Raw genomic sequence first — 18,158 nt, 5'->3', positions numbered from 1 at the left:
TTTTCTTTATTCCTACATTTTCACGTTTGGTCGACGTAGAATTGACTGAACGTTCACCTATGCCAGACTTTTTTTGGCTCGGAAACTTTTGAGTGAGTCTAGCTTTGAAAAACAAGGCACGTTTAATAGGAAACATTTTCTACACAATTAAGGCCCTATATAATCCAGTTATGAGAACACCTGTCATCTTACGCAAAATTTTAGGCCTGATTTATTCCATAAGAGAAATCCAAGGTAAAGTATTGCCAGGAGGGCTTTACTGTAATCACATATTCCTAGGCCTAAACGCATACCAGTACTGGTGGTATATGATGGGATAAACCTAGGCCGCTGATATGACCATAGGAAAGAAAATTCTGGCCTTGGAGAAACAATGGCTATTTTCCCTTTAAATAACTGAATTGAATTGAATACAGAATTTAAGCCAAAGGTCAAGCACTGGGACCTGTGAGGTCATTCAGTGCTGAAAGGGAAATTGACAATAAAAGGTTTGAAAGGTGTAACAGGAGGAAAACCTCGCAGTTGCACTATGAATCAATTGTTAGGAGAGGGTGGAAAATACGATAGAAGAAAGACAATTTTAAAGGAGGTACAGTAAAAGGAACGAAATGGGCTGCAGCTAGGGGCCGGAGTAACGCTGCAAAGAACCTTAAGTAATGCCTACAATGAAACGCATTAAATAACTGAGCCTCTGATGACATAAGCTGTTAACTATACTGATATGATGGTTACAGTCAGTGTAAAAAGACAAAAGAGCAAATGTAGCACTCAGCTACAAAGGAAGACATATTAACCAAGTTACCAGATGAGGTCTATGGCCAATAGGCCTATGAACGTCAAAAATATATCAAAAGTGACGATATTTTTCAATTCTTGAGGAATCATGGCCACTTTTTTCTTATTTTTCAATTTCCTGTTTTGACCAGACCTGAGCTAGATATGGCCCTTAGGTGTAAAAATGTAAAGAAAAAAAAAAGTGACAATATTTTTCAGTTACTGAGAAACCATCGCCACTTTTCTTACTTTCCCATTTCCTGTTCTGATCAGACCCGGGATAGGTACGGACTTTAGATTGAAGCCTGATGCTACTCCTAGTACCACTTGTGTGATTCTGTAGACTGTAGTGTCAAGCCAAGCCGTGATGCGTGTTTACATAATTACAGAAATTGACAAAGAAGTAAAACATGCAGTCAGTTCTATGGTAACCTACAAGGATTATCAGATACCGTAAGCATACAAGCCTATTCCTAAACCATATCTGGAGCTAGGGCAGTAACAAGCTTTTTCTATAATCGATGCTAACGAACAAAAGGCGCAATGCCTGAGAGAGAGAGAGAGAGAGAGAGAGAGAGAGAGAGAGAGAGAGAGAGAGAGAGAGAGAGAGAGAGAGAGAGAGAGAGAGAGAGAGTTTATAGTCACAAAATCCATTAAATTTCAGATAATTGTTGGCAGCATATTCAATATGACATTTGCAACAGCGCCACTCCTGCCAATCTCTTTGCAGATGTAGTCAGTCAGGGTTTCTCTCCAGTCGATTTCATTGGCTGGAATAACAGAGACTGCTGAATGAAAGGACCAATGAGCGGGCCACTTCAATACAGACTTCCTATAGCATAACCTTTTCCAGGAAGGTCTAGGCTCCAGTTCACTTCAGAAGTGTTGCCTTTGCAACGGCACCTCCTGAGCGCCTCAGTTCTGGTTGCTGAGCTCTTGAGCAGACATCTGAAATCGACCATCGCTCAGGTGAGCACTAATTGACTTTCCAGGTATGAAAAGGGGTCCTTACCTGTGTGGTCTTCGTCTTTCTTTAGGAAAATGTTAGGAAAATGTTCAGTATGTGGCTAGCTGTTATAGTTTTGCCCTTAAAAGGGAATATCACTCTTATTTGTGCTTTGAGAATTCATTCTACTGAAGTGTTTAGTTGTTCCAAGACATATCACTCATTAATATGAATATTTGTTAATTCTGCATAATAATAATAATAATAATAATAATAATAATAATAATAATAATAATAATAATAATAAACGGAATTTATCAAGCTATATATAGTATTTGTTAAAACTTCTATATAACTCGTTTTTCAAATACATGACAACAACAATCTTATTATTTATTCATCCTTACATTTTACAAAGGATTTTTCCTCTCATTAAATGTGTTATACCTTAAATGCAAAACATATTTCATCTGACTCAAAGTCCACTTTCTTTTACTTTTTACTTGTATTTAGTCATGATTTTATGGAGAGATGTATTTGTTATTAAAATACGCATTCATTATTCCTTTCTTTTAGTGTAAGCATTAACGCTTGCAGTTTTAAGTGAATGCAGACTACAATGATAGTTATTTCCACTGAACGTAGGATGTAAATATTAATACTTTCACTAAACCCATGCATTACAACTTACTTCCTAATGAACACCATACTCTTTGGAAGCTTGAATTTCAAGTCAATGACCCCTGTGGTCTTATTCCATATGAATGGGGTTAATCTTCTGTATAATAATAATAATAATAATAATAATAATAATAATAATAATAATAATAATAATAATAATAATAATAATAATAAATGTAAAGAATATTGCAATTCTCATCACCCCGAATCAAACCGGGAGCCGAGTAGACCTATAGACCTATGGCGGCTTGCTCTATCACCAACATTCAGTCACATTTCTCTATTATTATTATTATTATTATTATTATTATTATTATTATTATTATTATTATTATTATTATTATTATTATTCAAGTGAGCCCTATTCATATGAAACAAGCCCACAGGATCCACTGACTTGAAATTCAAGCTTCCAACGAATACGGTGCTCATTAGGAAGTAAGAGAAGTTAACGGGAAATACAGAAAGAAGAGATTTCACTTACTAAAAAGAAAAAATAATAATAAATTAATTTCGACAACAGATGTTCAAACTCGTCATCCTGATCTCCATCATGAACGTTAGAGTCAGCAGCACCCTGTACTCGAACCGGGAGGAACCAATAGATGACGGCGTGAGCGAGCAACAACGGGATATTTTGGAAATCGCTCTGCAAGTTTCCAGCGGATGCCATTCCGTCGTGGTGACTCAGAGTAGTGGTTATTCGGGGTTGCCGTTCGTCCTCAGGTAGGAAACCGTTTTGAGGTGTGATGTGTAAGTAGATTAGCTTGGTGTGCACTTGCGTATAATGAATGTGGAGGGTAGAAATGGCATTGCTAATTCAAGTTATAATTATCTCTTATTTTTCTGTCAGTTTCTGCATGCTTGGTCTAAGGGTACTGTGATATGATTTTCGGTAATTTCATAATCATTTTTTCCTTTACGTTAACATCTGCTTCGTTTTACTGGTCTGTTTGTTAAATACATAATCAAATTGCATTCACGATGTCTGCAAGTTAGAGTGAATGCCGACATCTTCACAGATCTGGTAGCTTGGTCAGTATACTTGGGTCTACAGGGATTCGTAGGTATGTACTAATGAATGTGAAAATTTCAATGTCATTAACTACCTGTTCCTTCCTTCTGTTAGGAGCTGTACTGATCCTTGTCACTAAAGCGGCCATCATCAAGTTATAATAGCCAAAAAACATTGTGTGACACTTGTGAAAGATCCCAAGGCGTAAACCTGAACAAGCATTGATTACGTCTAGAACTTTCAGTACTTCTGAGAAGGCTTTGCACTGTGGAGGCCAGGGGCGTTCCTAGACATTTTGGGGCCCGGAGGGCACAGTCCCATTTTAAAGGCACTTGTAAATGCAAATTTCAGAAATTTAGCTTGTCCTGTCATAGCAGCAATGGTTAAATTTTGCATTTTGGGGGGGCCCCTGACTTTTTTCCTGCAGATGCAGTCTGGATCTCACCCAGTTCCAGCTACTGATATTAACTTTTATTCTGCTGAAAACACTTGTTTTTCTCCCTACTTCCAGAGGATGTTTCCATTTCTCACAACCGCTGGTTGTTGTGGATGTCGATGCGATCACCCACAGGCAGATGAGCAAGGAGTTTATCCAAGACTTGTGGGGCAGCGTTGCATTCACATGTCGAGTGTTGTTGATCGATTTTGCTGGCAATAACACCAACAACATTCTTAAGTAAGTCACACACTATCTGTACATAAGGAAAAGAACATTCAAAGGCTATGGGCTAAGGTCAAAGGGACAAAGTTTGAAAGGAACAGTTGAGGCAACAGTACAATTCCACGATGGGGTCACAGGGACAGCAGGGAGTGTATGTGAATATAAAAGGGTAAGAAAAGGGGAATAAAAACTGTATGTGGTGTACTGAGCAAGGATGAAAAATGGAAGACCGAGAAAGCACTGGACAGGTGGTATGAAACAGACATTGGAAAGAAAGGAGCAAAATGATTATGAAGTGAGAGCGCGCACAAGACAGGAGATGAATGGCACTGTGGTAAGTAGAGTCCAACGCACTTCCAATGAACATCCTGTAAAGGTATATGGTGTGCGTAATGTTGTGGAAGAATTCAACACCAATAATCTTTGACAAAAAATACATATCACACTCCTCTCTCTTTAATCCTACAGATTTCTGGACGCTATCAGGCTTTGGAGATGGCCCGACACAAGACTCCTCATCATCGGCCAAAGACGTGACGTTAGGTCCTTGCTTGACCATGCTGCTTTCAAAAACTCCCTTTATGTCCTCTTCGTGGACCTTCAGGATAATTCCACTCATCCTTCGGCTGCCAATCTCGCCGATTACTCGAAGCACAGTGTCTGGGAATACTTGAATACTAGGCCAAGAAGTCGAGGTGAGTTCTCGTTTACTTTCACCTTGTTTCACTTTGGTTTTATGTACAGCCCTCCACAGGGATAATTCCCTCTCTGGCTGGCCCATGTACGTTTTCAAAATAAGGTGCTTCCTATATTTTATAATTGTCTTTCAATGTTGTTTGTTTGTTGTCGGTGTAGTCAGGATTTTGAAGTCGGGGACAGAGCTGGCACAAAACTTTATCTTGACACAATACTCCCAAACTATCAAGTCTCTATTATAATGGGCAAGTCCTGAGGTGTCAACCAGGCACATGCATGCGCTTGTTCAATGAACCACAGAAGAGGGTTGGGATTCCACCTTCCTGAGTAATGACAGCAGCAAGAAATGACCCTCTGAAAACGGTTTCAGAAAGAAATCAAGTGAGGAATAAAACGTTTTCCAGAGGATTTTCATAAGTTTCCTTTCCAGAGGCTTTTCATGACTTTCCTTACCTATTTATTGCAGGGCATTCCTTTCGACTGTACAGTCGTTGCTTGTACTGCAACAGAGGCAAACCAGAAATCAGGCTCATTCCGCCCAGGTCATATGGATCAAGAGGACCTCAGCTGTACCTGCCATTATCTGGTAACTACATTTTCACCTGATTGGCAATAATTATTAAAATACAAAATTCATTACGTTGGGCTGATGTCACAGCCACCCACACAACACTCCACAAGTGCGTAAGTTCAAATCATGGTAAAAGCAGATGTACAATCATGTATAGGCTACTTCGCTTTGGGTGCAAGTTGTTGCATAGGTAAAATGAATTCGATATTATGGGGTATTTGTGGCTAAATTTATGCATGTCGCATAATCATGCGAACGAATGTAACTTATTCAACGTATTTGAACCTATTTTCCTCCTTCTTCCAGAACAACTGGACAACTTCCACGGCGTTCAAATAAAAGTTATAACTATCGCTTACTTTCCATATTCCAACTACAAACTCGATTCAGATGAGCCAGGGACAACGGTGACTCTCCTGGACTCCCTTGACAAAAGGACTTTCAAGGAATTTTCTTCTCGGGCGAATTTCAGGTGGGGTGTCTGGTCATTTCTCTAAACCATCTTCTCTGGCCTGTTTTTAAGGAGGATATGAAAGATTGTAGGGTGAATCTATCATCTCTAAGAATTAGGAGGGGGTGGGGATTCGTGCTTTCTTTACCAGACCTAGCCTCGCACTGACAGGGAGTCAACATCAAGATTACAGAACCCAGGGTAGTCAAATACAGCAGATACTGAGCAATGCATCTTGCAGTTCTGTAACAATGACTTGTTATTACAGCACTTTGTACATCACTGATAACTCCATTCAGCACCTGCCACCCACTGAACTCAAGATATTTAAAAGCAAGGTTCTCAACACTAACTACTGCCTCTTATCTATAAAACCTTGTCTCTGGTACTCTCTGGTATACTATGGCTGACAATATCCGGTCATTCCATTCCTTCATAAACCATTTCAACCAACAGCTATGTGGTCCGCGTACCCAAAGACATGATACCCGGTGTGGTCGACTCCAACGGCACTTGGAACGGCGCCAGCGGAGTCATTCAGCGTCAAGAAGCCGACTTTTCGACCGCAACTTCTATCTTTCTGGAAAGACTGATAATGTCCGACTTCAAGCAAGCTTACCCGGCAGACCCGTTCATCATTGTGTCCCTGAAGCCTCAGCTGCTACCCCAGTACCTTGTTATAATACGTCCTTACAAAGGTAGGCCACGTGGTGGGCTTCTGCACTGACTGGATTTGATGAGAGTAGAAAATCTGTAAAGGGTCAGGAACCTCATGCCATATGTGCTTATATAAACCAGTTGGTTAACTCCTCCTAGGGCCCAATGTACTAATGGGGTAAGGTCAGGAGCAGGGGCTGGAAATTGCCATTTATGATTTACACAAGTATAAAATGCTTTATTTCAGTTTCAGTCTGGATTGCCATCCTGGCGGTCATCATTGTTTGGGGGTTATCTCTCTGGGCCATACAGACGGCACACTCCTACTACGCTAAAAAAGATTCCATGTCGCTGACCACGGCCATCTTCTTCAGCTTTGCGGTCATTTTAGAAGATCCACCTTCCAGACCTCCTAGCAATTTCCTTGGACAAGTTAGGTTTGCTCCTAGATTTCTCAAATAGAAGATAGAGATTTTTCAAAAAGATGAACTCTATTCATGTGAACAAGCCCACCATAGGGGTCACTGACTTGAAATTCAACCTTTCAAAGAATATCATGGTGTTCATTAGAAAGAAGTAACAGCTGGTAATGGGAAATGCAAAGGAGAGATCACTTAATCAAAAAAGTAAGAATAAATTAACAAATTCATAAATTAGTAAATTATTAAAATACGGTACAAGAAATGTATTCAAGGTAGTAATGCATAGCATCTTTGCTTGAACCTCTGAACTTCCAGAAAATATCTTAAAATACCCCTCCCCTTTTTCCAAGCTATCCTGAGCTTAAATTTTTCCTCATTCACTGCCTAGACCAGAACCAAGCTCTGTGACAAAGTTACCTACCTAGACCAGAATTAAGCTCTGTGACAAAGTTACCTACCTAGACCAGAACTAAGCTTTGTGACAAAGTTACCTACCAAGACCAGATTCAAGCTTTGTGACAGAGTTACCTACCTAGACCAGAATTAAGCTCTGTGACAAAGTTACCTACCTCAGAATTAAGCTCTGTGACAAAGTTACCTACCTAGACCAGAATCAAGCTCTGAATGAGTTGCCTATGTAGGCTATCCCTTACCAAGCTATTCTGTCTATAGAGTTTTACTCTAGAATTCCCTTAATCTAGAACATCATCCTCAGATGCTCGTGGGATGGTGGCTCGCTGTCTGCTTCCTACTCTCTACAGGCTACAGATCGTCCCTCGTAGCCCACCTGACGGCGCAGGGGAAGACGGAGCCGATTGACAATTACAACGACCTCGTAGCCAAACCCCAGTGGCGATGGGGCTGCGACGAGGTCGTACTTTACGGCGTCGCTGACTCTTATTTCAGGCAAAGTACGACCCCCGTCATCAAGCAGGTTGCGAAGAAAGTTGAGGTAAGTTGCATCGTTAGTTAAATTTAACAAAAAATAAGAAAATCGTGAATATTTCTGTAGTTTTGTGGCTACCAGACGAAGACCAATGAGCTGACAATGAAATCTCGTCAGACTGAGCTATTGGCGTATTATTTTATCTATGTAATTTCTATTATTTAATAAACTGAATATTATACTCTACATAGAACACCGGTTCTTTTGGGACGAGTGTTAGTTTAAATACGTACATACATTTTACAGTCAAAACTGAATCATTTAGCCTATGTCGCCATGCCTTAATTTGCAATTAAATTCATAGCATTTCATGAGCGCAGATGAATTGTTACTTTTACATGGCTAATTGACAATAAACCAAGAGACTACTTCATTACCTAACAGTATTAAATCATTTTAACACGTCAATTTATTAATAAATGAAAAATTTCTCTAACCCAACGAAAGGATTTATCCCGTAACCTCTGAAGTAGACAATAATTCCACGATTTTATTAGTAATGTCTGTATCCTCTGCTTTCTTGATAAATATAAATTAATTTATAAAAGGTAAGCATTGCAAGAGATGGCTTCTTTATAGGTCTAGACCAGTGGTTTTCAACCTGTGGGCCATGGCCAGTTCTGAGCGGGGGCATGCCACGGACATCTTCAAAATTTTATTTAAAAAATTAAAAATCATTTACAGTAAATGCAGGCCAGTGCTTTCTTTCATAAATGAAATGTATAACTAATAAAGTGTTCTGAAAAATAATTCCATAAATGAAAATGTAAAACTAATAAAGTGTTCTGAAAATGCTTTAGAACACTTCTATCATAATCATTACAGAATTCTGAAGGGCAGTGGGCCATGAGTATTTAGGGATGTCAAAAATGGGCCACGGGCACAAAAAGGTTGAAAACCACTGGTCTAGACTCTGGGAGGTGGACCATAAACTTATTTTACCGGTAACTTTGGCAAAATATGCATAGTCACAAACCGGTGCACTACTATAGTATGATATCTACCGAGTACCGAGCTATTCGCGACGTACCAAAAATTAGAGTGCTATCTACCAAACAACCCAATTACGGCCCATGCCAATTACTTCCTCAAACTATACACAAAACTATTTGATTTCCCAGGGGATAGTACTCAACACGGCGAAACAGTGACTCACCTACACTGTTTCGTCGTGTTTAGTACTAGCCCCTGAGGGGTCAAATGTAGAAAATGGATGGTATATGGACTATAGTAGCACCAACAAATCAACTTACAATCAGGCATTTTCTTTTTTTTATTTTAATCTTTCTTTATAATAAAATCTGATGGAATTTAGTTTGGCTGCAGCAAACAGTAGAACCAAAAATAATAAAACCTGTTTCACAAGTTTCTGTTCTCAATAATTATTGTATTTTCAAGTTTTTATTGGAAAATTAAAAGCTAAAAGCTTTTAATTTTCTGATGCATGGAGAAAACGAAGCTTATATTCATATATACATATAGGTTTACTTAAATTGTAAATTTCTTTAGCTAAAGTTTTACCATTTTCGTTTTAAACAGAATGTTGTTTTTTGGAACGGTGTATATATATATATATATATATATATATATATATATATATATATATATATATATATATATATATATATATATATATATATATATATATATATATATATATATATATATATATATATATATATATATATATATATATATATATATATATATATATATATACATATATACATCAGCCATTACATTCATTTGCACGACCTCAAGTTCTTGAAGCAAAAAATATAAGAAAAAGAGACAAACCTCTGTAACGGCTCCCCTAATTTCCCACTATCATTTCATATCGCTCTATCTACCTAATTCCCTCTCACGTAACAGACCCACCGCTTTACAGTTTCGTAAATTTCTTTATTCTCTCAGTCCGTCAGCGTGAACACGGGCCTCAAGAAAGTTCTAGACGGATGGTACTCGTTGTTGACGTCTAGGAATCGAATCCGCACGGAGATTGAGCCGAAGTATGCGAACAATTACGGCCAGACGCCTTTCTACCTCAGCAAGCAAGGCTACGATTTGACACCCGGTCTCGGGTGGATGTTCCGGTGAGTGGTATTTTGCAGTTACAGTATTTTGGCCATTATTAGCTGTGGTGAACCCTAAGCTAGGAAATCGGTGTATGAATTGGAATACAGAATCTAGGCCAAGCGCTGGGGTCTATGTCATTCAGCGCTGAAACTGAAACTGACAATAAAAATGTTTTTAAGATGTAACAGAAGAAAACCCTCGCATTTCCACTATTGATAAGGGAGGAGGGACAGTAATACAGAAGAGAATACGAACGGAGATACAGTAAAATGAATGAAAGGGGTTGCAGCAAGGGGCCGAAGGGACGCTGCAAAGAACCTTAGGTAATGCTTACAGGCGCACTGACGACACTAGCCCCACCCCACGGGGTCAGAAAGTGTGTGTGTTGACTTTTCTGATTGAATCCCCAACAAATAACTAACTATACCTCCTTGAGACTTCAGGCCTCTCTCTCTCTCTACAATAGGCTGTAGGTCCCGTTGCTAAGTAATCAGCTGGTTCTTAGCCACGTAAAATAAGTCTAATCCTTCGGGCCAGCCCTAGGAGAGCTGTTAATCAGCTCAGTGGTCTGGTAAAACTAAGGTATACTTCTCTCTCTCTCTCTCTCTCTCCTGTTCTGAATTCTCCGCTAACATTTCAGAAAGGGGGCGCCATTTCTACCTCGGTTCGCCAAGCTGACAGACAGACTCATCGAGGGAGGGATTATCAACTACTGGTTGAAAAATGTTATGGCTTCGAACGCCAGATCAGCAAGGAAAGGGAACAAACAAGAGAACAAGCAAGCACAAACAACAGACGATACAACGGTAAGGTCAAGAACAACCAAAAGAAATTAACAAAGTGGGGTACGGTAACGTTTTCGACACTTTTTCATTTGATTTTTAATGTGTACACATTTTATGGTGCTAAAATTTTTCCACTTGAGTTTTAATTGTATATATTTGATTGCAAAGGGGATATTTACCATCATTACGTTCTAAGAAACAGACTGAGTGATTTTATGGCACTAAAATTTTTCCATTTGAGTTTTAATTGCATAAATTTTATTGCACTAAGGGGATATTTACCAACATTACGCTTCTAAGAAACAAAGTGAATGTATATAATATATATATATATATATATATATATATATATATATATATATATATATATATATATATATATATATATATATATATATATATATATTCTTTCTTTCTTTCTTCCAGGCTGATGAAACCAAGATTATCCTTCGAATGGGGCACATGATCGGGGTATTCCTGACCTACCTAGTGGGCGTTCTCATCAGCACCCTCGCCTTCGTGGTGGAAAATGTCTACAACAGATTTCTCTACTGAAACATTTCTCTCTCTCAAATAAACTTGTATATTCTTCAGTGGATCTTTCAATGGCATAGTGTAACAAAGCACTGAAATTTACAGAAGCTATGGATTCAGTGGTAATCCTTCTGAAGAGTTCAGAGGTGGACTTAGAACTCTGATTTGGTTAACTTACAAAAGCTGTACTGTAGTAAATTTAAAAATATATGAATTAGAAAATGGGCTACTGGTAAGAAATTGTGACGTGAACAAAAATCTTGAAGCAGTCGTTTTAAAATGTGTGACATGGAAAATAAAGTTTTACATTCTAAGTTACTGTTAACTTGGAAACCGTACGGAAAAGTGAAGGTACATAAAGCCAAATAGTTATTATGCAAATGGATTTACATTATAACCATCTTGTAACTTCTTACGAAAGCCAGTTTCATATCACACGGAAAGAGGGTGGACGAAGTAACTGAGATCATTTGATTTTAAATGACTCTTCCCAGACGGGGTCTATGCGTAAATATACTCGTGTGTTATGCTTTCGTGAAAGCTCCCGGTTCAAAACCTTTAACGTTAAGTTCCCAGAACCTTTGAATTAATTTACGAACCAGTGGATGGAGCAACTGAAATATCTGTTCATATTACGATGAAAACCAACAAATTTATTCCTCGAAAGAATGTCCCCAAAAATAACTAAATTTTTAGGAGAAGTGGTTCAATATCCTGCATGAAAATTACAAAGAAAAACAAATATTATCAAATAGTTTTCTTATCACCTATAAATAAAACAAAATACTAAACCTTACAGACCAGACTAAAATATATTAAGATTAATATGCAAATAGTTAAAACATTAATGGTTCAACAAAATGAGAGAGAGAGAGAGAGAGAGAGAGAGAGAGAGAGAGAGAGAGAGAGAGAGAGAGAGAGAGAGAGCATTGGTCAAGTCGTCCAGTTCAGTTGCCCTCTACTGAGGGCGCTTAAGGGTAAGATTTAATGAAAGAATTGATTATCTGGCACACAAATAATATTTCCTACTGTATTTAAACTGTACACATATGAATTATATGTCTTCAAGACAAAGATGGCACATGGACTACTGTGTATTTACACTCTATCAATAAAAATCAGAGTAAAAAAATAAAAAAATGGCAGTACAATGTTGGATATTATAGAGTAACTTAATCTAATGTAGCTTAAAGTAATCCTAACTTGACTTCAATTTAAGGGCAGAGTCTTACCTCATTTGGGAAGAAGAAGGGGGCCGGGGTTCTTGCAACTAAATTTCCTATAACTTTTTAAAAAATGTTTTATCAGGAATTTGATTTTCATAACTGGTAAATTGAATTTTCCCACCTTTTCTTAAAAAATTTGCTAATAAACCAAAATAATAGTGTTCCTACAACATGCACTTGATAAACAACATATGTGGGATATGTTTCTTATGACTAATAACTTAACAGATTTGACTGTGGTTCTTCTTCCTCTACCTCTCAGGCTAATACTTAATTGGAATATATTCTGTTCTGTGAACTTTTCTAGTTGTCCAATTGTGTGTGAATCTTCTCCTAGCATCTATAATATTAATATAAATTGCATCTGCAAAGAAAATATGTATGTAATATGCATATTCGCAAGCTTTGGTACCAAAATTTGGCTCAGCCATCTTAACATGAAAAGTGGACCAGTAAGGTTTTTGACACTGGGACATTGAAACTAGTGAAAATTGTGGTGAACTGAGCAGGGCCAAGTTACCTTGTATGGTAGGATACTAGTCCGGCTGCCACAAAAACTAGTAGTTGTAGTTTTTTCCACAACTGGTTAAAAAAAAAATAGAATAACTACTAACATAGGATAACTGAACAGAGTCACTAATTAGATCATTCATTTTGGATCAGTCCTGGTCATTAACGAGAAAATTCATATTGGATCAATCCTACAAAGAATGAACACAGGAGAAAAAGCACCAAAACTACGTGAATCACACCCCCAGGGATTGTAGGCAGAGAACTCTGTTAATATTTTAAGTAAGTACTTATTAATATTACTCAAAAGATCCAAATGCATCATTTAAAAAAGCGGCCCGTAGGCGTGGCATGGAAGGTGGGGGGGGATAGGATGCCTGGAATGGACCTCCTGACTCGACGGTCTCGACCACCAGAAGAGAAGATTAGTCCCATTCCTAATTTCCTAATTACATATTTATTATCAATTAATGATTATGCCTTCAATTAGCAGAAGGCAGTGCAAAATCTTATACAAACTATTGCTTTACAAAGATGGTATGCGGAAAATATCGACGACTGGCAGAATGTATTATCCTAGTAAGGAGGATAGCATTTATTTATGCTAAAACTGAAAAATACCAACAAAAATGGTAACTACAATGACAAAAATTGCTGAATTAATATTTAATAACACCCTACCTTAAAAGATCGAAGTATTTTAGGGAGTTTTAATAATTATTTGCGATCGTTTTACAAGTAATACTCGGATATTTTCTCGATCATCTGGCTTTGCTAAGATATGGCAGGGGTAACTAAACAAAAATACGAATTAAATTAAAACTGAATATTATATTCAAGTTGTAGCTTTAGGAACTCTTTTACATGAGAATTAGAAAGGTTTTACAGTTAAAAATATAATAGGGTAATGTATTTTTAAGGTAACCTTAAAATCAATTTCGATTCAAGACATAAACACAACGGAAATGTTCTTTTCGAAAGAACTGACTAAAAATTAAAATTTCAACAACTTACGAAGTTCCATTATAAAAAAATATAAAAAAATTAACTTGAAATAACAAAACAGAACGAATGAAATACAGTAATCTTTCTGTATAGCAAGAGCCCATGCTAAAAAGTTTTTTTCCTCATTGTATTAAGGTTGATGGACACGAAACGACTTGACTAACGCATCAATACTTGGTCCAAACATGATGGCAATGAGTAAGTGAGAGATTAAGTGACTTAATCAACAATACTGGAAATCATAAGTTCACCCACATTAAACAATGATTATTTTTATGTCTTCATAATTCAAAGATCGTAGGCCTATTTCTGTCTTACGTAATGGCTTAGAACCATGTTTAAATATCTTGAGCTTCAGTAATATATATAAGGATAATGCCTTACAGAGAAGGCATGTCCAAATTTTGTCCATACAATTAACAAAACTTTTATTTTACGAAGGTATAGAGTGAAAAATATTTCCACACGAACAGTATTTCATTCATTGAAAGGAAAGTAGTTTTTTATGCTTGAAACGAGCTATTTTAACATGATGAAGAGTAGTTAGAACGCGCATTAACTGATAAAATGAAATTATTTTAACGAAACATATTTTCCAGGTCGCATACATTTTACATGACATGTTTCGCCTGTAAAGTTAATGCTGCGTTGTGACGTCAAGGTTGAGGCCTTATCTTTGCAACGGCTGATGCTGAACGAGTTGCATCAGTTTTCTGTATACCGGCTTCTCACGAAGCAAGAGCCCGTGCTGCCATAAGGCCAGCTTGAGCAACAATAACATCAGTTTTCAGTAAAGATGGAGACTAGCTATACCGTAATAAAAAAAAAAAATTCTTACCGCCGCAGATAAAAGAAAGTGGACCTTTAATCTTATTACTGAGTTCCAAGTTATAATTAGATGCAATGCAACAGAGAATTATGTTAGATTAAGATAGCCATATGCCAGCACGGGCTCTTGCCCCTAAAACAGTCTTTTGGTTTGGATTAAACCAGCTTTGTGCTACCAAGAGCCCTTGTCATTATCCGAGCCATAAGTTTGAAGGGGTATTGAAGGGAGTTTAAGTCCTGATGTGGACCTGTAGACTCTTACCATCCAACAGAGGCATCGGAAGTATATGAAATTGATGATGAATGTATAGGGTGTCTTAGATGCCTCTTTTTATAGGTCTATCATAAACGCAAAATTTTGGGAATGAAAATACCGTAAGCACGTAAAAATATTGTCCAAAACATGATTTCAAATAAACGGAATAGTTTATTTCTAGGTGTTTCGCAGAAGAAACATTGCATTTATTCTATAATGACCTTTTTTTTAAATAAAGTCTTGTTTTCCCTTTTCTATGAGGTAGAGGTAACGGAAGAGGTAACTAATACTCTTGATACAGTTATGGATGGCTTCGTTTTTTTTTCCTGCCCCAAATTCATTTGTCCCATACCCAATAGTTCAGGGTCATTATTCGAGTCCACATATATATCTAACCAGCTTAAGGCCTTACCTACCTAGCATTCCAAATATAATGTTTCTGGATGCCGGTCATCTCACCCTAACCTCTGACCCACGTTACTGGGAAAATATGAGTATGAACAAGTATAGAGCACATAATGTGAACCTTACTTTCTTTTAAATATAAGAAAATAAAAAACTGAAATCAATGTGATTTAAAATGTGTTAATATTTTAACCAGTTTAATTTTGTTCCATTTCTTTGGGGCTAAGTTAAGATGGCCTATAATAAAGGTTGACGATAAAGTAAGACTACCTACTTCTGTTTAAATAAAATGTTACAACGTGGTTTTGGTAGACTTGGTTGTACTTAATCTTCCCTATGATGCATTTTCGACATGATGCAACTAATTAAATCAACTCACCATCCCGGAAAACCAGTTGCTTACGACGAAAACTGATTAGGCAAACGTCTTTTCGCCCAACAGATACAAATAAACGAAAAGCTCAGTTGGATGCGAAGATAAATTCTTATTTCAAACTATAATTGTATTCCAAAGATAAAAATGTGATTTCCCTATGCAAACTAAGTAGTTTCAAGAGACACTGGACCCTCTTTAAGAAGATATATTACAAATAAGATCGACCACATTGAGAAAGTCGGGCTTATGGGTAGGCCTAGAAAACAAATAAATGAGTGAAATATAAGGATGTGATTAACCTAACCTAGCTGATCCAGAACCATTCCCACTTAACCCTAAACTAGGAAACCATAAAGTAAAATTAACAGGGTTGCGAACTACCCCAACCACACTTAACTAACCTAACCTGTGAAGAGCTTCAGTCCCCTGGGACCCCAAACATATGAACCATAGGCCTAAGATCTGAATTATATCATTTTTAAGCAACTCCTGAATTCTAGCATCCTACTTAATTGGTAGGCTAAAGCTGTGAATAAAAACTGCCCGGATTTCGGCACTGTCCACGTAGACCTACCCACATTTCCAGATGAAAACGACACGTCATTCCAAATAGGATACAAGGAACTTGGAACAATTCCAAGTAGGTAACATTTGTCGGTGAATATCTCGGTAACAGTAAATTTGCGATGGATTCTAGTGATTCTTGTATCCAGCTTATTAATAATAAGTATGAATAAAGCAATAAAGGCTCAAGTATCAAATACTGGTATTAAAATAAAATTTAAAAAGCGAACGAACTTAACTAAGCCTAACCTAGGATACAGCCTAGGAGGCCACATTACCAAACCCGTTCATATATAAGGCCTAAAACGGCCTTGAGAGATTTACAAAAAATACTCAAGTAAACAAATAAATAAACAAACAAATGAATAAACAAATAAAAATTCCTTACCGTATCGAGAAACGTTAGGCATCGAAATTTCGGCATTGGACCATAGGCCTATAGACGGCCATATTTCTTCCATCATCGTAATTTGTAAAATACCAAGAATTTATATTCCACACTAACTACATATCCAACATAACAGTTATATCTTGAAAAACTACTTTCAAACAACTGAACATCACTAATGTTTACGTTTAACAATAACCGGACATTGGAACTGATCACGACTTGTGAGCGGGTGCTTCTTGGTGTCACACTAATTTTGAAATGGCCGGATTTTGTTGGGGTTGTTTAAAAGAACGATTTCCATTGGCTATTTTGGTAAATATTTGAATTATTAAGAGTTTCGGGAGGATATAATAGTCATAACTTCTTAGTAGTTTACATGAATAAAGGATTTGTATTTTTAATAAAGGGACGAAGGTAGTATCAATGGCCGCGTTTTTTAAATCTATTTAAAACGTCATTTTTTAACTTTGGGTCCGGTCTCTATCATATAATTTTTGACTTTTACTAAAAGTGACTAAACAATGGGGTTATTTGGTCTTTATTTTTATCTCACTACATTCTCAGATGGGAAGGAATGAAGGAATACGAGCGAAGAAACCAGAGTAATTGTAATAGCGAAATGCCTCTGGAACAGTTCAATTCCAGTCTCGTCTACAAACCTAATGTCTGGATACACCATCAATTCCGGAATATGTGCAGAGAAAATATAATTAAATTTTTCCTTATTGCTATGCGTTTGTGGTATATTTGTATATAAATCAATTTCCTTTAATCTAACCTATATTTCTAGATGGTGTTTTAGATTCTTCGTTGACCCCTTTACCTACTTATTTTTTTCATTAAGCCTATTTTTCTTTTTTTATCTAAATGAAGATATATTTTCCTGGGCGTATCTCTTACTTGCATAAGTCTTTAAATTTGCTCTCAATAGCAATTCTCTTGGTAGTTTCTCTCGTGTCAACTCTTCATATGGTTTATACTTACTTTTTTTACGAACTGGATTGTTTCACAACATTCTTATACACTTTCCTTGATACTGCTATAAATCCACAGTATGGAGTATAGGCCTATTGTGTCAGCTCGCACACAACATTCCAACACTGTCAAACTTACATATGTCACCAAAAATTCAATGACCATTTTAAGTCAAATAACATTTCTTGAAAATATCTTTAAAATATTTTTCTTTATTCGGGATGCTTAGCTATCTTTGATCTATATATAATACATATACACTATATATATATATATATATATATATATATATATATATATATATATATATATATATATATATATATATGTGTGTGTGTGTGTGTGTGTGTGCGTTTGATATAATTATCCGAGACAGCAGTATTAGATATTTACCATGTAGTGAGGGT

The 18,158-nt window shown here is 36.9% G+C and overlaps 2 protein-coding genes across 2 annotated transcripts in view; one reads left to right on the top strand and one right to left on the bottom strand.

Annotated features, from left to right (window-relative positions):
• The window catches only part of Pdzd8 (PDZ domain containing 8), a 60,757-nt gene extending 43,730 nt beyond the window's left edge, over positions 1-17,027 (bottom strand). The window contains exon 1 of the mRNA XM_067081676.1: positions 16,774-17,027. The gene's annotated coding sequence lies outside the window, so the exon portion shown is untranslated. The remainder of the gene's footprint in view (positions 1-16,773) is intronic.
• On the top strand, positions 5,657-11,927 carry LOC136825141 (glutamate receptor-like). The gene is made up of 6 exons (XM_067081174.1): positions 5,657-6,493; positions 6,700-6,884; positions 7,590-7,826; positions 9,735-9,913; positions 10,537-10,702; positions 11,108-11,927. The coding sequence occupies exons 1-6, from the start codon at positions 6,277-6,279 to the stop codon at positions 11,234-11,236; spliced, it is 1,113 nt and encodes a 370-aa protein (XP_066937275.1). The 5' UTR covers positions 5,657-6,276; the 3' UTR covers positions 11,237-11,927.
• Positions 17,028-18,158: the final 1,131 nt, after the last annotated feature.

The sequence above is a fragment of the Macrobrachium rosenbergii genome, chromosome 37 (assembly GCF_040412425.1).
Source record: "Macrobrachium rosenbergii isolate ZJJX-2024 chromosome 37, ASM4041242v1, whole genome shotgun sequence".
Taxonomy (NCBI): Eukaryota; Metazoa; Arthropoda; class Malacostraca; order Decapoda; family Palaemonidae; genus Macrobrachium; species Macrobrachium rosenbergii.
Note: the sequence above shows the minus strand (reverse complement) of the source record. Positions and strands in the feature narration are given on the sequence as shown.

Coding starts and splice junctions, on each gene's coding strand:
- LOC136825141 (XM_067081174.1), top strand. CDS start 6,277: ATGATACCCGGTGTGGTCGACTCCAACGGCACTTGGAACGGCGCCAGC. Junction 6,494..6,699: donor TATAATACGTCCTTACAAAG/GTAGGCCACGTG, acceptor GCTTTATTTCAG/TTTCAGTCTGGATTGCCATC. Junction 10,703..11,107: donor AAACAACAGACGATACAACG/GTAAGGTCAAGA, acceptor TCTTTCTTCCAG/GCTGATGAAACCAAGATTAT.